Here is a 22,098-nt window from a genome sequence, read left to right on the forward strand (position 1 = left end):
GCTCAGCTCGGACGCTCCCGCGACTCCTCCAGCACCCCGAGCTGGGCGCAGGTCTTCCTGGATGAGCTTGAGGCTGAGTGCAGCAGGAGCAGCACAAGGCTCCTTTTCTGCCTGTGCCCCTAAGGGGTCCCAGGATGTGTAAGGAACAGAGCTTACTCCTGTCCCGAGCTCCCCGCGGTTCAGCCTTCCCTGGACTAGACAGTTCTGCCTTTCTTAGCTCACCGTGCTGTGCTAAGGAAGCCGGGGCTGCCCCGTGGGTGGAACATCCTCTAATTTGCCAGGCGGGAAAGGATGGGGCGATGAGTCACCCTTCTGAGCGATTCCTACAGAGCATATCCAGGAGCAGCCACCCCACCTCCAGGGTTAGTGTGTAGAGAGGCACAGGTGCTAGTGTGGGTGGTGAGACATAAGACTCGGAATCACCCTTTTTAATGTGCACGGCATGTCAATTGTGTCCTCACCAAAGTGTTGAAGTGTTTATTGCCTTATAGAATGAATGATCAGAAACCAATGGATTCCTTTGAGCTGTTTTGACGGGAGGAAATAAACTGTGACAGTGAGACCTTGGTGGTCCCGACATCAGCAGGATGCAGAAGACAGCCTAGCCTGCTGGGTCATGCATTCCTCTCCAGCAGCCTGGGATGGAGAATGTGCGTGAGTGCAGAGCTGCTCACTGCCTGGTGCCCTGCAGCTCCAGTGCTGCCTCAGTGCGTTCCAGGAGAGACCTCAGTTTCCAGCCCTAGTTCAAGTCCCAGGGTTGATATTGCTCGTGACAGCACCAGGCCTGCACCTTGGAAAGGAATGATGGACTTATCTGTATCTGTCAGGTTCAGGCATTCTCCTGCCTGCGGTTGAGAATTCAAGTTCAGGGTGATGAGTTTCACCTTTTAAAAAAGCCCTAGCCTATCCTTGCTGGATACATTCATTGCTGCAATGCACGAGAAACTGAATGTGATCAATGTGATGTATTGGTTTCAGCATCAGATGTTAAGAAAGTGAATCTATTGAGATTCTTGCTTTTAAAAACACACAATAGAACAAGCCTAACCTTGGTCAGTCATCCTGGACTTGAGATCACATTTTACAGTATACAAAGTGAGGTTTCACACATAGCATCCCCCCACCTGTTTTTGTAAGTAAAGTTCTATTGGAACACAATCGCACCCACTAATTTACATGGAATCTATGGAGCTCTGGCTGCTACAGTGGCAGAGCTGAATAGTTACAGCTAACAGTGACGGCGTGCAAAGCTGCCTCGCTCCACTAGAGACAAAGTTTGCCGACTGCTGGCATAGAAGATAAGGGCACAAACTCTGAAACCAAACTGCCAGGGTTTAAATCCCAGCTCTGCCACGTATTGGCAGCATGACTTTGAGCACGTTAATTAACCGCTCTGTGACTTAGTTTCCTCCACTGTAAAATGGAGATAATATGGAGATAATGTCTCCATTATAATAATGTTAATAATTATAATTATGATGATATAACAATGATATCACCAAAAATAATACTTGTCTCCTAAGGTTGCTATGAAGTTCATAAGAATTAATAATGGGGACATGTTCAGAGTACTTGCTGACAAGTAGTAATGTGTTAAATTTTTAAGGTGGCAGGCGAGTTTCCAAGACTTTAGGAAAGTCCAGTTGCTTCCTCAAATCACAGACAATTCTGCATTTAAAGACCACCTCAAAACCAGGTTCAGTGGCTCACGCCTATAATTCCAGCATTTTGGGAGGCCAAGATGGGAGGATTGCTTGAGCCCAGAAGTTCAGCCTGGGCTATAACATAGTGAGATCCCATCCCTACAAAAAAATAGAAAAAAATTAGCCAGGTGTGGTGGCATGCAACTGCAGTCTCAGCTGAGGGGCTGAGGTGGGAGGATTGCTTGAGCCCAGGAAGTCGAGGCTGAGTGAGCCATGATCATACCACTGCACTTCAGCCTGGGTGACAGAGTGGGACCTTGCCTCAAAAAATATATATATATTTAAAAAAAATAAAGACCGCCTCATCATCAGGGTACCTCCCATAGGAAACAAAGCCGTGTGGGTGCCTTGGCTTCCTGTTGGTCCAGAGCCCTGCTGACTTTTCTGGCAATAAGCGCACAGAGTGGGCTGGCTAAAGGAAGGGTGCCAGTGGTGCCAGCCAGCAGGGGAACCCCCACCCACTCTGGGGATGCCAGGGATGCAGTGAGGCAGCCACGGTGTCCCCTGCGCTGATTCCAATGGGGGATGGCAGCATGGTGACAGGAAGTCACACTTCGTAATAATGCAGATGTGAGGGGAAAGTGACACGTAGATGCGGAGAAAAAGCTGCAAAATGTGCCTCTTCAACTCGTGAGAACAGGAGGTGACGGGTCGCGGAGGCTGCTGAAAGAGTTTGTTCCTGCCTCTGTTTCTCTCTCCTTCTCCAACTAGAATGTTAGGTGCCACTTGCTCCCCTCAATAGCACTTCCGAGACAGGTGGACTGCATATTTGCGGAACCCAGCATTTTTGTTGAGAAGCCCCTGAGTCCCTTTCTCTTTGCTTTTTAGGCTGACCTTCCTGGAAAGGTTCTGCTTTTAACTCTTTGCGTGCCTTCCCAGGCCATGCGTCCTGGTGCGAGGCTCTGAGAACGCCATTTACATCACCGTGTTGGTGACTCACACGTCCTCCCTGATCACTGAAGACACGGTTTGGTTTCTGCCTAGGATCATCGTGGTAATACCACTCCCTGCTTCAAAACCAAACATTTCCTGTTCTTGGAGCAGATTCGTCAGGACGTTTTGCAGCATCCTTGGGTGTTACCCATTCCTTGCTCCTGATCTGGAGTTCTCGGGCCTACACACCTCAGAGGAGCAGCTGTGGGGACTGTGGGGCACAGCCGATCACCCGTCCCACACGAGGACGGCTCTTTTTAGCATGTTTTCTCAGGTGTTTCTTTATCCTCTCCCCATGCCTCAGTTTCCACATTGAAAACTCTCAATGACAATTATTTCCTTCTGAGTCTCTGCTGGGCTGTTCCAGCCCTTCCACAGCGCCAACCCTGGGAAGTCCGTGCCTCCTCCACACGCCGCCTCCTCTCTGCTCCTCTAGTGCCCCCCGTGCCCTTCAGGGCTGGGACATGCTCATCCACTAGCCCTCGCTCGTCCACGTGTCGCTGAGTTACCTTCTTGGTGACGACGTTCTAAGATTTCACCCTATCCCCATCCCAGCGTTCATGTCCCCTCCTCTGGTTTATGTGTCCCCTTAACACTTAACCACTTTCTGATATTCTCTAGATTTTACTTATTTCTATGTTTTGTTGCTGCCCCCTGACTGGAACATAAACTCCACCCGGGTGGGGACCTCTGAGCGTTTTGTTCACTCCCAAACCCCATGCCAGAACCACACCCCGCAAGTAACGGGCACTCATTCCGATTTGCTGACTAACTGCATAAATGTCCCAAAACCACTTCCCACCTTACGCGGCTGTAGAGAGGATAAGAGTGAAAGTTAAATAAAGCCTATGAAAATGCTTAGAAAACCTGAAAGCATAAAAGGAATGTGAAAGATGTATTTATGAATGAAGCAACTCAACATAAAAAGGCACTTGGGGGCTGGGAGTGGGATATGTGGGTGAGACTCAGAGCACAATGTTGTTAAGACATTCGGGTTGATTTAAGTGACTGGCAACATCTGGAACCCATCAGGAAAAGCTTTAGCGTAGAAGATATTCCTCTCCCTACGTTTTGAAAATTCAGGCAGGCCTAGTAAGCTCTTTAATATTTTAGGAAGTTCAAAAATATTTAATATCTTAAGAAGGTCAAAAATACTTACTACTTTAGGAAGTTCAAAAATCACCACTTGCCCAGAAGCTGGCCTGCAGGAGAAGGATTCTCCCTCACTGGGGAAGAAGTGCCATGCTGGGAAGGCCGTCTTGTTCTCTAGACTAGGTAAAACAACAACCAAAGACCCATTTTTACTTTAAAATGAGTTTACAAAGTCACATTAAAGTGTGAAGTCTTCAAGAACAAATTTCTCACAGATAGAACAGAAAATAATCGGATTGACTCACTAGCATGCAAAATACATTTGGAAGGGATGCTGCTACCAGTAAGATTCTCCCTTGAGTACAAACAAATGTCCTGGCATGCCCACGGCTAGCACGTGCTGAGAGCTCACTGTGAGGCCTCGTGTACCCTGCAGGCTGCTCTCGAAGGAACCAATTTCCAAGGGAGGATGATGATTCCAGCACGTTGAGGCACATGCTCTTTGCAGCGACTTGGGAGAGCGTTTGTTTGTTTCTCTGCATTAAGACTATTTGCATTAATAACTTATTTATGAAGTTCACCTTAAGTCTATAAAAGCAACTGCAACATCCAATTTTGTGGAGATTTCCATTACAAAGTTGACAAAGCGTTTTGTAACTAAATATCTGGAGTTAAGGATTTCTATAAATCAACATGGAAATGGGATGCTAAGGGACCCTCTCCTGCTCCAACTGTATCCATCAGCGCCTGGTGCAGTGAAGAATTCTGCTGAGTTCCTCCTGTCCCAGGGCCAAGGGCAGTCTGCATCCCTGACAGCCGGACCTCATCCTCTGTGGGCAGCAAATTACAGAATCAGTGTAAAGCAGGCAAATGCAGTATCTATGTGAAATAAGCCCAAACCATTAGGTATGCTTTGATTCAGGCTTAACATTTTTTAACATGATAGCAAATCCTATTGAGTATCCTAAATGTAAATTCAGGACTTATAGTTTTCACATTTTTATGTTATGTATCTTAAATGCCTTCCTAGAGAGGGAGGTACGAACTGACTCATTGGGTGATTTTTTTCCTGAGATTGGCCACATGATTTAAAGATTTGTAAAAGCCTCTGGACCTATCTGTATTGAGAGGTAAGAGCTTGGGCTCCCTTGGTCCTGGGACCCTCTCCTCTCTCCCCACAGCAGGGCTTCCAGGAGCCCTGGGTGCAGGGCGCTTGGGGCTGCTGGCCCCATTGTGGCCCTGCTCCCATCTGTCATATAACTTCTCTGCACCCAAGGCTAGGTCCTCCTGTGTGTGGTGTCCCCAGCGCCTTGCACCGTGGCCATCCCCTCACATATAGCAAAATGTTTTCCTCAGATGGTGATAAGGGACTGTACAGGCGAGGGCGGGTGTCCTGGAGGCACCCCTGGTCACGGGATCACCCTCAGCGTTTCCACCCTGCCCAAGAGGTCTGTGGAGCTTCCCTGAGCCTTTAGCACGTTTGCTAGGAAAGTCCGTCATCTGTTGGTGGAAGAACCGTCCTTCTTAGGACCTTCTTGAATGGCTGTGCCATATGCTATCAGCATATGCCGTATGCTACCAGCTGGGTTATCTTGGTGGTCAAGTTTGTTTTGCTAAGGCCTCCTTTTTTTTTTTTTGGGGGGGGGGACAGGGTCTCACTCTGTCACCCAAACTGGAGTGCAGTGGCATAATCATAGCTTGCTCACTGCAGCCTCAACCTGCTGGGCTCAAGTGATCCTCCCACCTCAGCCTCCTGAGTAGCTGGGACTACCGGCATGCACCACCACGCCTGTCTATTTTTTTTTTTTTGTAGCGGTGGGATTTCGCCATGTTACCCTGGCTGGTCTGGAACTCCTGAGTTCAAGTGATCTGCCTGCCGCGGCCTCCCAAAGTGTTGGGATTACGGGCATGAGCGACCGACCGCACCTGGCCTCCTTCTGTTTTTGATGGAGCTTGCCAGTCTGTGTGTCATGTGATGTGGAGAACTTCAGTAAACACGCTGTGTGCTGCCGTCTCGTGGCTTCCCCAGTTGCAAGTTATTTGCTACTAACAGGAGACCATCCTTTGGTACTTACGGTGTGCCAGTCTCTGTTACGAGTAACTCATCTGTATTAACTCATTTGATCTCACATTTAGGATACCTGTGAGACAGATAATTAGCACGCTTTTTTTGGAGGTACGGAAACTGACCCACAGAGCAGGCAGGATGTGGCAGAATTGAGCTCTTCAGCAAGAAGCTTCATGGCCACCCTCAAAACTCCTCGAGCGCTGGGGACCCAGTTCTAACATAGGTCTCCTTCCTTTGTCATTCGAGCCAGATTCTTAGGGAAACTTATTTTTTTACACAGATGCTCACAGATACTTTATTTTTTCTTACCTTTTTGTATTACACTTGACCCTTGAACAATGCGGGAGTTAGGGCAACAACCCCCAGCACAGTCAAAAACCTGTGTATAACTTTTTTTTTTTTTTTTTTTTTTTTTTTTGAGACAGCCTCACTCTGTCGCCCAGGCTGGAGTGCAGTGGTACAATCTTGGCTCACTGCATCCTCTGTCTCCCGGGTTCAGGCAGTTCTCCTGCTTCAGCCTCGAAAGTAGCTGGGATTATGGGCATGTGCCATCATGCCCAACTAATTTTTGTATTTTTAGTAGAGATGGAGTTTCACCATGTTGGCCAGGCTGGTCTCGAACTCCTGACCTCACGTGATCCACCCGCCTCGGGCCCAAAGTGCCTGAGCCTCCGCGCCCAGTCTTGCATGTAACTTTTGACTCCCCCAAACTCAACCCCTAAGAGTTTACTGTTGACCAGAAGCCTTACTGATAACACACACAGTTGATAGACACATATCTTGGAAGAACTATACATTATATACTGTGTTCTTATAATAAAGCGAGCTAGAGAAAAGAAATTGTTATTTAGAAAACTGTAAGGAAGAGAAAATATATTTACTATTCATTAAGTGGAAGTGAATCATCATAAAGGTCTTCATTTTCATCATCTTCACGTTGTGTAGGCTGAGGAGGAGGAGGGGTTGGCTTTGCTGTCTCAGGCAGAGAAAAGGTAGAGGAGGTGGACGGGGAGGCAGAGGACGGGGGCACACTCAGTATAACTTATTGAAAAAAATCCACATACAAGTAGACCCTTGCAGTTTAAACCCATGTTGGTTCAAGGGTCAACTTTTTTTTTGGGGGGGGTGAGGGGTAACATGAAAATAATGATGTGAAAAATGTGTATATATTAAGATGATGTGGTGGTTGGTTTGGGTTGAAATAAGGACCTACAAGGAATCCTCTGCCTTTAGTCCCCTCTTTCGTTTCCCTCCTGTCCTCTTGGTCTTCTGAGGTGGCTGGAGATCCAGGTCCCCAGTGCAAGGCCCCGCTGACCCGAGGCCACCCATGAAGGAGGCCCTGGTGAGTGTGCTGCCCAAAGGGCCAGTTGAAAGGTGAGAGATGGGGCCGGCCAGGAATCAGCTGGATGCAGGTCCTGGAGGGCCTGGGTGGGGCTGCAGGGGTTGCAGGTAGCGAGGCCTTTGTTCCCTGGGAGGGATCACAGGAGCACTTTTCAAGGTGCCTGGTGGTTGCTGGGGACTTGCTCAAGTGCTCCTGTAAGTACACATTATCAGAACATGCCTAGAACGCTGCAAATACCAGCTCACAGCATGGGAGCTGTCTTCCCAGAAAGTGAGGAAGTGAGCAGTGCATCTCCGAACTGGGTAAACGTAAACAGATCTGGACCCTCCTGGCCTAATGGATGACCGACCCACAGCTGCCCTTTTCCTTCCATAATTAAACAATTATCAGGGCTCCACAGAGGCCTCCCTCGCCTTCTGGGGGAGGGAGGAGGAGGCAGGTGGTTGGAAGCTGGTTGCCCGATTACATGCTCTGTGATGCTGAGGAATTTGCCCACCTTGCTGCATTTTTTCTCACTTATAAAAGGACCATAATTCCTATTTCACAGGAGTCCTGTGAGCAGTAATCAGCTATCAGGGGTGTCTGGTGGGGAGCAGCAGCTAAATAATGGCTGTGTTACTTTGAGGAGGTGATGTGTGTAGCCAGCAGTGCACAGGCTGAGAGGTCAGACCACCTGGGTCCAGTCCTGTCTCTTGGACCTTGGGCAAGTTACTGGACCTCACTGTGTCCCAATTTCCTATCTGTAAAGTGCAGATAATATAAGGCCAAGCTCACAGGGTTGCTGTAAGGATCCTGTGGGTCTCACAGGTAGAGGTAGGAGCAGCGGGCACACAGGAGGTGCTCAGGACAGGAAGGGGCGAGGTCGGGATGAGAGCCCCAGTACTGCTGGAACCCAGAGAAGCACATACCTCAACCCTGAGGGCAAGAGAGGGTCTACACCCAAGGACTTGTGCATCGGTTCTTTGCTGAATTCACTTATTCAGCAAATGTGTGCAGATGCTGGAGGGGTGGTCCTCAGTTCTCCCATCTGACTTCTGCTGCAGTGCACGAGGAGGGATCACCACTGGCCGCTTTCTACACTTTGAAGCATCTGCCTTTCCTGGCCCGGGCACCCATGTCCTGGAACATCTGTTTCCCTCAGCAAGTAGTCAGTGATCATTTTTCTTTATAACTCCTTCTTCATTAGGAGACACAAAGTTCTTTACGTATCATCAGTTTTGTTCTCGACATACTAAGAAGCATGGAAGGGCAGATTTGAGTATCTCCGGTTTATGGGAAAACTAAGCCCAAGGTACTTTGTCAAAAGGTGCTGCCTAAGGCCACCGCAGATGACCTAACCGCTGCTTTGATGCAACAGGGAAACAGGCCACAACAAAGTCTGGGAAAAGTAAAAAAAGGAAGAAAAAAAGAAAAGTAAATTTGCTTTTAAATCCTCTCTAATCTGGCTGCAACATGAAACTGCTACAGGCAGCTAGCTCTTGGCTGTAGACAATTTATGTCTTCACAGTTGCATCCCACACAGCAGCTTAGCAGTGGCCTCGTCACCCTGTATGTGAAGGGCAAGTTGTGTTTTCCTCCTTTGTCTTATTTCATCAATTCTTCATCAATTCTTGGACGAATGAGTGTGCAAATACGGGAAAAGAAGAAACTGTCAGAAGAAAAGAGAGGACGAAAGAAAAAGGACCCAACAAGCAGCTTTGAATGAGAAAAAGGGACAAAGGAACTCGAAATCTAATTATCTGTAAAACGAAAACCTGGGAACCTCTGGTTGCAGTGTGATACAGTAACAAACTTCTTCATCGCAGATTAAATCTATGAACTGAAAGATGGGGTACACTCTGGTAAATACATTATTTAAAATAAGGTAAGGCCAAGAGTCGTGCCTTTTCTAAATCTGAGAGTCTCTGAGTTGAAAGTGCTATTTAAAGATGACAGCACATAAATGATAACCCTCAGCAGTGCTATGAAAGTCAATGCCTTGGCTTGAAAAATGCTTACGAGCTGAAGAAATTGTAAATACACCTGAGACTTCCTGAATGAGTCAGAATATAGGCTAAGCTGTGAATAAGATCCCAAAACGTGATGGCTCAGATAAGATCGAATTTCCTTTTTCTTACTTCATGGTCCGGGGGTATGTTCTGCAAGGTCACCCCAAGACCCAGGTTTCTTCCCCCTTTGCTCTGAGCATAATGTTTGATGGAAAAACTGGCCCACCCTACCATATCTACCATGCAGCCCGTGGGAAGACAGATTTCCTTATGCGAGTCATTATAAAACGTGCTCCAGAATGTGCAGGAATCACTTGGACTTGCATTCCGTGGACAGAAACGTGGACACCTACCCACGGCTGCCTGCAGGCAAGGCTGGAAAATGAAGGCTTCTGCTGGAAGCTTGACCTCAGTTGAAATTTGGAGTATTCTCCCAGACAAAAGAAGCAGAGAGTGGGTATCAGGGGGTCATTAACTGTCTCTGCCGCATTATCCGATCTTGCAGTGCTTGGTGTGTGTACGATTAGGGTCTCACCCTTCAGGGCCTGTGGACGAACGTGTTCATCTTCCTGACACTTTTCGGCTGGCCACATGCTGTGCTATACAGGTCTGGAGACTGCCCGTGGGCAGGCCCTGTGTCCATCTGGAACTCCGGGCCTTTGCATGGGCTGAACCTCTGGCTGGAATGCCCCACTCCCCATCAGCCATCCCTGGGATTTTCCCCATTCCTCCAGGCCCAGCTGCTGTTAGCAACTGGATCTTGGGTCACCTGGACCGTGAATCTCATATTTTGGGAAAAATAATGGGCCAGATAGAAGCTGTGAGCCAAGGCCCCCGTCCCAGGGGACTGGTTTGCTAGTCTGTGTGTTAATTCGTTCCGAAGATATATCGAGCGTGTCATCTGTGTCAGGCCAGCAGCGGGGGATCCACCAGTGAGCAAAACAGGCGGGAATCTGTCCCGATGGGCTAACCGTGGAGGGGGCCCTCCATTGAAAGCAGGTAGCGAGAGCCGTGGCAAGTGCTCTCCTGGAAAGATTGCATCCTTAGGGTCTTAAACACAGGGAGCCGGTGCTCCACGCTCTCCACCTCAGCTTGCCGGGAGGTCTGGAATAGGCCAGTCGGGGTCGTGCCCTCCCCACGCTGCAGGCCGGCTTTGACACCCGCCCTTGCTCAGGGGTATGGCTTGCCTGAGAGTCCCACCCAGGGCTGTCAGGAGCACATTCATTAGAGCCTGCTGCCACGTGCCTGATTCCAGTAGAAGCCAGAGATGGCGCCATTGTGCCCACGTGAGCGCCGTCTCCACGGGTAGGACATTAAGCCCAGAGGAAGATGTGTGTGCCACATCTGAGTAATGAGCCATGAAATTGACATTATAAGTTTTAATTATTATTAATGCCTTGCAGGGGTGGCTGGTGTTAATTGTCCTGTAGGCATCCCAGATGGGTTTTCCCTTTTCCTTTTATTTCTTTTTCTTAATGTCTTGAGCCCAAATAATGGCGGCTTAGTGACAGTGTTTGAATGAAATTCCTCTAAAGGGGAGCACGCCACAGTGTGAGAAGTTCTTGCAAACGCGTCTGTGGGCAGAAAGCAAACAGGCTCTGGAGCAGCTGGCCACCCTCCTGGGTGGGTGTGGAGGCTGGGACATAGAGGCCTCCGGGTTGCTGCTGCGAAATCTGCAGAAATCTTTTCTCCCCTATAATAGCATCTGCCTGCCCTAGGCCCCTTCCATGCACTAATTAGTTAATCTTATAAAGAGCTTTGAAGATGAAAGACTCTGGAGGTGCCGGGTGTCACCCATATGAGTATTTCCTGATGAGATCCAGTTTCTGGCTGCTGCTGCTCCTCCAAGTAAACTGCCTCTCGGCACCTTCCTTAACTCTTTTTTTTTTCTTTCCCTCAGAAATGTGTCCTGCATCTTAAAAAGATTCATTCCCCCTCTTGGTTTTGCTCTGTCAAATCTGAGTCTGGCAGTCTGAGATGGGGATACAGGGGGCTCTCTTGCCTTCTCTCTCCTGCCTTCTCTCTCCCCTACGCTTCTCCACTTCTCCTGGCTCACCAGCCAGCAAGGCAAACAGGCCCCACCTGCAGCCCGCATGCTCTCACAGCTTGCTTGCTCCGAGAGTCATGCTCTCAGTCCCAGCCTCGAGGCCAGCAGGCGGGTTGGGGCCAGCAGGTGGGTCACCGCCTGTGGAGTGGTGGCCAGGAGTACAGTCTCTAGTCTGTCCCTGCTTCTGCCCTACTCCTGCCCTGGTTTCCTTTTTTTTCCTTAGACACAGGGTCTTGCTCTGTCACCCAGGCTGGAGTGCAGTGGTTCGATCGTTGCTCACTGCAGCCTGGAACTCCCAGGCTCACTCAGTCATCTTGCCTCAGCCTCCCAATAGCTGAGACTACAAGTACTTGCCACAATGTCTGGCTATTTAAAAAAAAAAAATTCTTTCTTTTTTTTTTTTAGCGATAGGGTCTCAGTATGTTGCCCAGGCTAGCCTTAAACTCCTGGCCTCAAGTGATTTTCCATCCTCAGCCTTCCAGAGTGCTAAGATGATAGGCGTGAGCCACCATACCCGGTCCCAGATACTTCTTTTCTAACTTTACCTTCTGCATCCCCATCCAGGCCTGACTCAGGACTAACCTGAGTGCCTTTGAATTAACAGCACATAGAGGGGATCTGCTATGCAGGGAGAACACTCCTGGGGCCTGAGGTCATCAGGGTGAACAGCACAGCCTCGTCCTGGGGGCCTTGGTGGCATAGAAGCGAAGGAATTAGGAAGGTGGCTGATAGAGTTAGGATGGCTGGTGAGTGGCTGATGGAATTAGGAGGGCACAGTTGGTAACGGGGGAGCAGTATGGGTTTCAGAGGGAGTGAGAAGGGCAGAGGAAGTAGCATGGAGCTCTGTCTGCAAAACCCTGCAGGTTCTAGGTTCCAGAAGCACAGACTTCTTGTGACTGAGGACGCTGTCTGCTGTGGCTGGGCAGGTGTGCTGAGGCCAGCTTAGGGGACCTCGGCTGCTGTGCCGAGGAGCTCGGATCCCCTGAGGTCAGCAGGCAGCCATTGAAGCTCATAAGTAGCAGTTGTGTGAGCTTGGCCCTGCATTTGGGCATCCAGCCCATGACAGGCTGATGAGCCAGGAGACCACTGGAGGAGGTTTGCACTGGGCGCAGGATAGATGGCAGGCAAGGCAGCGGGAGGGGGAGGGTGCACGGCCCTCTGGGTGAGAGCTCAGAAATGGAGTTGGCAGGAGGAGTGCCCAGGCCAAGGGAAAGGGTGGGCACAGGGGTGACTGAAGGTCCCTGCCCAGCAGCTGAGTGGGGATTCCATGGCCACAGGAGGCAGGGCTGGAGGGACAGATGATGGCCTCTAGGAGCTTGTGGATGTCCAGCAGAGCCGTCAGGCAGGCATCTGGGTTCACATCAAGTCCGCTAATCAGAAGGGACGTCACAGGCACAGGTTGATTTGAGGGCCACTGGCACAGAGGCAGGTCAAGCTGGGGTCTGCGACAGTGAAGGGGGGGGCATCAAGGAGACCTGCAGGCCACAGTGCTGATGCCAGTGAGGCCATGGTCCCTCCGGAGAATTCATGAAAGGCAGAATCCCCCTGTGATTCAGGAGTGTGTGCCTCACAGAGTGCCTCTGTCCTGGGCGGTGGCCTACAGCCCCAGGCTGCCTGGTGGAAGGTGCCTCAGTTTCTCTGGCCCTACACCCCAGCTTTCCCTGCCACACTACCTAAGTCGGGGCCGCAGTTACACAGTGTGGGTGTGAGTGGTGTCTTCAGGGGGCCTTTATGTCAACCAGTCTAGAGAAGGCCGATGGTGGGGAGGCCGGGGAGGAAACACAGTGTCCCCTTCTCACAGGGGCATTGCAGGGAGGTGTGTGTGCTCAGATAGCACGAGCTGGCTGCAGAAGGGAGTGCCGCATGGAGGCAGGTGCAAAGCTGGCCCTTCCTGCCCGCAGTTGTTACCAATGGTAGCAAAAGTCACCAAACAGCCACCGAGTCTATAGCTCTTATAACACGGCTTTTAAGCCTTACCCCTGTGATTTGAGAATGAAAGGAAATGGAGTCATTCCCTGACAAAGCAAAGCTTTTTTTGTGTGCATCTTGTTGAGGCTGGTTTTTCAACTTCACAGCATGTTTTTTTTTCTTACCATCCCTTTAAAACCGCTTACCTTGATGGATATCTAAGTGTCTCCATGTAGCCAATAGTGAAAATACTCCCATCATGAAAATACATGTTATATTTAACTTTTAAAGTGTTCGTAGACTAAGTTCTATTAGAACAAGGAACCTTACTCTGTCTTTTTTTGTAAACTTAACCAAACAGGCTGGACCACGGTTTCTTAACCTGCTGATGCTCTGGGCCGGGTCTTTCTTTGTAGCAGGGACTGTCCTGGGCATTGTGGGATGTTTGGCAATGTCCCTGGCTTTTACTTGTTACATGTTGGTAGCACCCCACCTTCTGGTTGTGATAGCCAAAAATATCTTCAGACAGAATTGTCCCAAATTGAGATTCCCTGGCTGGCGGCTGAGTGGCCCCTGTGTGGCAGTGGAATTATTCTGATGGCTTGCAGCCAACTGCCCCTTCCAGTTTTTTTCTGATCACAGTGCTTGTCTTGCAAATTACCCCTTGCCTCCACTCTCTAAAATTGGGGCTCGTTACACACTATTGTGCTCGCACTACAAAGCTATCCAGAATGAGTATTATTGGAAGCAAACGGATTTTTTTTTCTCTTCGAGTTCTGCAATGAAAAATCCTCTGGTGTTACTGTTTAATTGGTCAGTGGTGGCTGTTTGTCAATTTGCCAGCAGGCTCTCTCTTAACTGCTGTCGTTTGACGTTGCTGAAACATAAATGTAGAATGATTGAGTTGCCAACATGCTATTAAGTCCTCCACAAAGAGTTTTTCGATGTACTACTGCTTCAGGCTTTTGTGCTTCTATTGATTGATTCGAATACTGAAGAACTCCTTGGCATAGGCAGCCCTGGTGAGAAAATGCGGCTTCTGGTAGGAAAATCGTTGGGTATTGACACTCGGACAATGCAAGGCTTTCCTTTGGTTTTCCTCTGGCACAGGATTGACCTCTGACAAAGCTCCCACAGTTGAGCGGGTATTGGCCACCCATAAAGGAAAGGGAGAGAGGCCCGTGTGGCCAGATGGTCATGATGAGACAGGGCCAGTTAAGAGAAGCCCAGGAAGTGGACGAAGACATCACATCAGTTTCGGGATTCTTTGTTTTTTTTTTTTTTTTTTGAGACGGAGTCTCGCTCTGTCACCCAGGCTGGAGTGCAGTGGCCGGATCTCAGCTCACTGCAAGCTCCGCCTCCCGGGTTCACGCCATTCTCCTGCCTCAGCCTCCCGAGTAGCTGGGACTACAGGCGCCTGCCACCTCGCCCGGCTAAGTTTTTGTATTTTTAGTAGAGACGGGGTTTCACTGTGTTACCCAGGATGGTCTCGATCTCCTGACCTCGTGATCCGCCCGTCTTGGCCTCCCAAAGTGCTGGGATTACAGGCTTGAGCCACCGCGCCCGGCAGTTTCGGGATTCTTTGACAGGCTCCTTATCGCTGACAAGCAGAAGCAGCCTAGAATCTTGTTTGGATTTCAGAGCTAGTCATGGTTTGAGACCGAGGATGACAGAACAGGTGCAGACAGATTGGTTTTCCTCCAACGGATACAAGAACGTCGCTCGTGTTAGGAGGATACAGTCTTATGCCCTTGAAAATGTACTTCTGGAACAGACTGCTACAGGTACACGCAGCAGAAAGTTGTGTGTCATGGTTGGGGGTCTGTGATGGCCGGGGACTGCTTGTTAGGACCCCTGTGCCTGGGCACAGCTCTTGTGCTCTACACAGGCTGTTTGTCATCGTCCTCGTGTGTGTGCTGCTGGCCATGAGTCTGCTGAGTGGGACGCTTAGCACGACGGATGCCATGCATGCCTGCTGCTCAGCTTCAACCCCTGGAGCATGCTCTGAGTTGCTGTGACTATTACGTAGAAGAAGTAAAGAAAAAAAAATTGTTGGATACTTGCTAGAAATCTGGCAGCTTCTTAGACTAAAATGCCTGAGAAATAGGAACCAATGGAAAGTGATTCAGCAGAGTATTGGGTAAGAAATTCTGAGCCCAGACCCCCTGGGTTCAGATTCCACCTACTGCTCCTAGGTGTGCGCCTTGGGAAAGTCACCTTCCCTCTGTGTGCCTCAGTGTCCCCATCTGTACATGAAGATCAGCCAGCACCTACTTCAGAGTCCTTTCTGCACAGAATGAGGTGGTCTGTGTGGAAGGCCCCAGACAGTATCCTGTTTAGGAGAAATGGCTATGATGGGGACCCTCTTATCTCGGTGGGGCCTCGGTATGTGCGTGTTCCTGTGACAGGCTGTTTCTTTAAAATATTTTTCACTTGTGGGGCACTTTGTATGCACCCCCAGGACACAGAAAGCCCCCGGGAAGCCCCGGCCTGCCCCGGCAGATCCACTCTGGGCACTGGGAAGGAGCCTGCCCGTTGACCACATGCTGTCTCTTGCTTGCAGAATCCCTGCCTGCTTCCCTATGGCAAGGCCCTCTACAGCTACGAGGGGAAGGAACCCGGCGACCTCAAGTTCAATAAGGGGGACATCATCGTCCTGCGGCGCAAAGTGGATGAACAGTGGTACCATGGCGAGCTGCACGGCACACAGGGCTTTCTCCCAGCCAGCTATATCCAGTGCATCCAGCCCTTGCCACACGCCCCGCCCCAGGGAAAAGCACTTTATGATTTCGAGATGAAGGACAAAGACCAAGACAAGGACTGTCTGACCTTCACCAAGGTAAGGTGGGCTCTGGGGTGGGCCCCGCCAGCCCGTGCAGCCTCTGTGCCACTCAGGGCTCTTCCCAGCCACAGGCCTGCAGCCAGACAGTGCCTTTCCTCAGATTCTGAATCCTGGCTCCTCCCAGAACCCTGAGCAAATGACCCAGCCTCCCTCCCTGTGCCTCCGTGAATGGGGTGGTAGTTTTTTTGGTTGAATGCTATGGAGGGCAGCAGCCTGACACACAGCTCCAGCTCAGAGCTACGTGAGAACTTGAGATAATATGAGCCTCCATCAGCACCAAGAGCAGAACCCGCAGTTAACCTGAGTCATGGGTCTGAGCGCTGACGCAGGTGTGGCGGAATGACGCCTCTCCAGGACTCTTGAGGTCCCGCGAGAGGGGCTTATCAGGGGAAGCTGCTACAGAGACCCTGGTCAGCTCACGGGGGGTGACAGCTGGGGCCTCACATCTGTGCATCACAGCCCTGTCCTGTAGGGCACCTGAGGCAGGGCCAGCCAGGTGCATAGGGAGCCCTGTGAAGCAAACATTTGGGAGCAAATGAAATAGTACTGACAGGTGAAGTTGAGTACGAGGGCTGGGTGAGGTGCAGAGGAGACTGGTTCTGGCTGTCCTGGCAGTTGCTGTTGAATAATTATCTGCACCAAGTGCTCAACCAACAAGCTCACACTTGGTCTTTACAGCTGTCCCAGGTTCCAGGGGAAATAGTTGGAACCTTGTTTTCTCCATGTGCAAACCAAAGCTCTGAGAGGCTTTGTAACTTATCCAGGCTGGTTGCTAGGTCCTCTCTCCCTCCTGCTTCCCCTTCCTCCTTTTCATCTTCATGTCCTGTCTCCTGTGTCTCCTCCATCCCCTGCCCCTCCTACACCTGCTCCCTGCGGCCCCCAGATGTAAATGACAAAGCCAGAATCCTAATGCAGATCTCTAATGTTAACACTCAACATTCTTCCCACCTCCCTACACAGGCAATTCTTCCCTTATGTCAGCCTCACGGTATTTTAGATGCCAAGAAGTCATTGTGTTCTCTCTCCTCACTCGTTCTGTCTTGCCTGTGTCTCTCTGTGTCAGTGTTTCTCTTTCTCTCTCTCTCTCTCTCTCTTTTCTCTCTGACACACACACACACACACACACACACACACACACACACACACACAGAGTTGTAAATAACAGAACTAGAATTCTAACTCAAATCTCTGCTTCTAAAGCCCACGTCCTTCCTGCCTCCGAGAGGCCACTGCTCTCTCCCCCATCTGCTGAGTGCAGAGCTCGGCGGTGGCACGCTCTGGAGGGCGGTAGGAGAGCCATGCACGCTGTTTTTGAGCAAAATTGGCATGTCCTGCGCGTGGCTGCTATTTATGTCTTGTTCTATTGTTCAGCCTGACAGTGAATAATCTATTTTTCATTCAGGGATTCAACTCCTTCTCCCTTCCTTTTATCAAGGTGTTCTGATGCTAATTCCGATTGTCATCTGGCTGCACAGCTTCCCAGGAAACTGCACCGGTGCCTCCCTCCCTCCCAGCTCAGTCGGAGGGCGAGAGGAGCAGCCTCCTTGGGCTATTTTTAGGCACACAGAAACCCACCTTGCTTCTCTGCCCAGTGGACTCTTCTTCCCCAAGAGAAGACCTGGGGCCACTGGTGGCCCAGATGGTCACTCACGATCAAGAGCAGGGACCTCTGAACTCTCAGGGTCCGGTCACGGCCTTGCTAAGGAGACAGACCCCGTAATGGCTCCAGGCTCCTCCAGGCTTGGCAGGCTCCAGCTGCAGAGCCCAGGCCCTCCTCCAGGGGCCTCACAGGAGAGCCCGCTGTGAAGGGGCTGTCGCAGGGCCCTGGAGCCTGTGGGCAGGCCCAGCTTCTCTGGGCGGGAGCAACTGCCTGCCTTTCCTGTCATCACCATATAACGTGCTGCATTCCACGGGCCTCTGCCCCGGATGTGCAACCCCAGGCTGAAGGCTAGAGCCCACTGGACAAGAGGACAAAGGGCACCTGCCCATTATTCCACAGAAACATACTGGGCCCTGACTCCGTGTCGGGTACTAGAGCTGCTGTGCTGCCCTCTGGGGCCCAGAGTCAGGTGCAGGAGACAGGCCAGTGGAGAATGTGCAGAAGACAGGCCAGAGGCTCATGAGCTGCATCGGATCACCAGGGGTAGGCCAGGCATTTAGTGTGGGCTCCTGAGTAGTCAGTGATGGAATTCCATGTTCCATAATTCACAAGAAACAGTGAAATTAGAGCCGTCAGGCTTAGACTCATTCTGTGGTTGGCATGTGGAGTGGGGGTAGCCGAGCAGGGGTCCGTGTGTTCCCAGGTGGCCAATGTCACCATCAAGGTGGGCGTGGCTGCCCAGGCTCTCTGGAAGGTGACCTCTGGGTTGAACTGAGGGCAGAGGCACCAGCCACGGGAGGCCCAGCGTCTCCTGTTACAGGATCTGTGACGGCTCCCACAGGAGGCGAGGGGAAAGTGTCAGATCACAGATTCTTTGTTCAAGGACTTTCTTTACTTGAATCCTGTGGGTTAATGTGGAGAATTAGAGGCCTTTGGGTGTGATCCCCAGAGGGACCTGTGCTGTGACACAACCTTCCTGCCACGCCCCTGTGCCCACTTTCACCCTCTGACCTCCACGGGGCGAGGTCGGGTAGCAAATGGCCACCCCTGCTACCTGTCCTGTCCTGTTGCATCTCTCACTCCCCAGTGTCCGCAAATAAAGGCTCCAAGAGACATGGGCAACTCCACATGACTCTCTGCTCAGTTCCTGTTTTCCCCCACGGTGGGTCTGACCCACCTCACTTCCCCCGTGCCTGGCATGCGGCCGAGGTGACACACTGGCTCTGACAGTCTCCGTGTGAATCAGACCTCCAGGAACCAAATGGTTCCTGTGCTGCAGCGTAGGTGCTGGTTCAAGCCAGCTTGGTCTCCCCTCTGGGAAATGTTTTTATTCTTTGGATATGTTCTGTCCCAGGGTCAGGGAGGAAAGAAGGGTCTCTGAAAGCTACGATGGTGTAACCTGCCTTTATACAGCATCACTGTGGCAGACTGATGGAGTTTAAAGTAGGTGGATCAAAGCAAGATTTTTACCTTTGGTGTGTGCTTTTGAATAGTCCTGTTAAAGGGGCATTAATTAAAGTCCTTCTAAAATCTAGTCTTTGCTTTATTTCAGAAGAGAATGAATAATCAGTTTTTGTAAAGCAGCTTTAAAAAATGACATTTTATTACTTCTTAGTAGTCCCACTCCAGAAAGCTGGGCATATGCAAATAAAAAGATGACAAGTAGGAAGAGCTGTGGGCCCAGCTCTGCCAGCTGGTTTCTGAGGAGCCTCCACACGTGCTGGGCCAGTCACCCGGGAGGGGCTGGCCTTGGCAGGGCCTTGCAGTGAGGGCCCCATGCCAGCTCTGTGATTTAGGGTGACATATAACCTTGCTGGGCCAGGAGCACCTTGTCTTCCCAGTCAGGATGCCAGTGTGCACTCTGGGGTGATACAAATAAATTGCTGAGCCTAGGGCTTGGAGCACAGGAGGGGAATGTGAACTACTCTTTTCTTTGAGTGGCTAATTCTATATTGTCTTACTCAGTTCACCTGCCAGATTTGGCAAGGGTTTATTGAGCCTCTACTCTGTAGCTTTCAGTTAATGGGAACATTGTGGTCGCCTTGCCAAGCAGCTGCGTTTGCTGTGCGGGGCCTGTGCTGCTTTTCGTGAGTTCCAGCTGGGATGCTCAGGCATCCTCAGAGGCCGTGCGTTTTCTTAGAGAGTGCCCGCTGATCATGGAATCACTTTTGCGCATGACTGCAGCGGGGCCCCCAGGCTTGCCATGTCTGCCCTAATCCCCACCAGGTGTGCCATGTGAAGGAGCCACAGGGCTTGGTGGCTGCAGCCACTGCGCTGTCCTAACCCTCATCTCACCCTCAATTTGTCCTGATCTGGTCAGACCTTAAGACTCTTCCATGTGACCTTCATATGCTACTGAACATTTAATCATTTCTCAAAAGTATGGGAAGTCTTACCTTTGTGAATTAACCTAGCATTAATTCCAAACTCTGCTCTTCTGATCCTAGGGACAGACGTAGATGGATAAAAATCAAATATAGAGAGAGTTCGGGCTCTAACATGAAGTAGACACAGATGCAGATCATGGCACTTTTCTTGAGTAATGCATGGTGACTCGAACATTTACTTAGTCTTTGAGTTGCTTTTTTTAACTACAAATGGAGTTGATATTAGGATTACATGAGCAAAGGCATTTTAAAACCCAAGCTCAAAATAGGCATTCCAATAAATATTTGCTGTCTGCCCTCTGCTTTCTTCCTGTCTCAGGAAAAGTTGCACTTCTGTCAGATGGTACGTATCACTTTTTATGTTCGCCCAGAATATTTGCAGGAAAGTAAGCCTCCCTCCTAAAGACAGACTGCATGGAGAATGAGAACTTGCAGGACTGGTCTGCTATGCTTTTACTTTCCTGGTGGCTGAATTTCAGAGCGGATTGCCTGGGGGTAGTGGGGCTCAGCCCTTTTGTGTCAAGGCCGTATTCCCAGCAGAGCCAGGCAATGGGCAAGCTTCCAAATTTGCAGTGTCATCTCTGCTTCTTCCTGACTGAGAATTGACATTGCTTTGGGGGTTGAGAAGATGAGGAAACTTTAGCTTTACATCTTTTCATATCATGAGATAAGCTGGTGCAGAGCTGGGGGCTCCACGTCATTCTCTGCCTTCCTGGGCACCCTCTTGGGCTACTTTACCCTGAAGTCATCCAGGAAACTCAGGGAACCAGTTCTCCTTTTGACTCCTTGCTTCATGGATTTCTCCTCCCAGGCTCAGTGCACCTGCAGCCACCTCTGTGCACAATGATAACTCCTATGAAGGAGGCTCAACTCTCAGGGCATGGGGCAGAGGGGAGCAGAGCACCCTCGCAGCCCCTGCAGACCACCCGCACCCAGCCTCTTCTGACAGCAAAGGGAGTTTGGAGAAACTGCACAGATAACAGTTTTGATTTGCAGGCAAAGCTTGGGCTGTATCTGAAGCTTTGCCAGAAATTTTCAGAACCTACACAGAATGTGGGCTCCTCTCCATGGACACGCCTGGCTCCTGGGAGCGGTCCTGGCCCTGGCCACTGCAGCTGCCTCGCCTGCTGTCCACTGGGTGCCAGACCCACCCCTCGTATCTGCGCCACATGGAGCCTCTGCTCAGAGTCCTCAATGGCTACCCACCTGTCCCGGAGTCATGGAAAAGTTGGTGCTGCCCACAAGACCCCACCTTACCCAGTCCTTGCTCCCTCAAGGGCCTGATCCACTTCCGGCCCCTGGCTCATTGCCTGCCCAGCTGCGCTGGCCTCCTGGCGGGTTCTCCCTGTAGCCAAGCCCACCACCTCCCTCATCCTGTGTGGTTGCCTCCCCTAGCCTGGGTGCCCCCACTCATTTATAGCTCGACCCTCCTCAGCAAATTTCTGCTGGAGATGGGGGCTACCCTCTCCCACTGTGGGAGGGAGCACCCCACACCCAGACTCCCTGTCCACACGCCTTCTCCTGTGAGGCAGGTGTTCATAGTCACGTGACACCACCTGCCTGAGGGTGGGTTGAGACCCCTCCACTGCCTGGCCCCAACATAGAGCAGCAAGGGGCACCTGGAGGGACGTGGAAGGAAGCCCTAACAGTGGAGTGGGGTGCCCTGTGTCCCCTGGCCAGGGCTGGCAGGCCTACTGGTGAGAGTGCCTCTGTCTCCTCACCCAGCCTGCTTGGTCCATGTCTTCACTTTTCAGACGTTTATCAACCCTGGACTGTGTGCCCAATGCCAGGGATACTGAGGAGGGCACTACCCTTAGGCACTTACAACCCAAAGACGTGGAGACAAGACGAGAGAGTGTCCCCTGCCAGTGTGTGCATGCATGTGTCCGTGCACAGTGGGGGCTGCCAGCAGTGAGAGGGTGTGACCTCTGACGTCTCCTCTTCCACCTGTGGCTGCAGGTTACCCGCAGCCCTGAGACCCCGTGAGGGGTCTGCCCCTACCTCCCTCTGGAGTTCAGATACATGAACACGATGGGAACACCAGAGGAAGACCCTAGATGCTCTGGAAAGTCAGAACCCCCTGAAGTCTCAGTGACAGCAGGACAAGGATGCAGGGCCAGCCTGCTAGGTGGGGGAGCTGATGGTGGCTCACAGTTCCATAAGTGCCCCACCATAGATGGCAGTCAGC

General features: G+C 50.9%; 1 protein-coding gene and 1 pseudogene across 2 annotated transcripts in view; one reads left to right on the plus strand and one right to left on the minus strand.

Moving 5' to 3' along the window:
- The window catches only part of SH3RF3 (SH3 domain containing ring finger 3), a 379,536-nt gene that overhangs the window by 203,446 nt on the left and 153,992 nt on the right, over window positions 1-22,098 (plus strand). For both annotated transcript variants that reach the window (XM_015113123.3, XM_077960246.1), the window contains exon 2: window positions 15,645-15,920. In XM_015113123.3, coding sequence (XP_014968609.3) covers window positions 15,645-15,920 — 276 coding nt within the window. The remainder of the gene's footprint in view (window positions 1-15,644; window positions 15,921-22,098) is intronic.
- On the minus strand, window positions 11,795-13,313 carry LOC144333975 (uncharacterized; annotated as a pseudogene).

Source organism: Macaca mulatta, chromosome 13, assembly GCF_049350105.2.
Source record: "Macaca mulatta isolate MMU2019108-1 chromosome 13, T2T-MMU8v2.0, whole genome shotgun sequence".
Lineage (NCBI taxonomy): Eukaryota > Metazoa > Chordata > Mammalia > Primates > Cercopithecidae > Macaca > Macaca mulatta.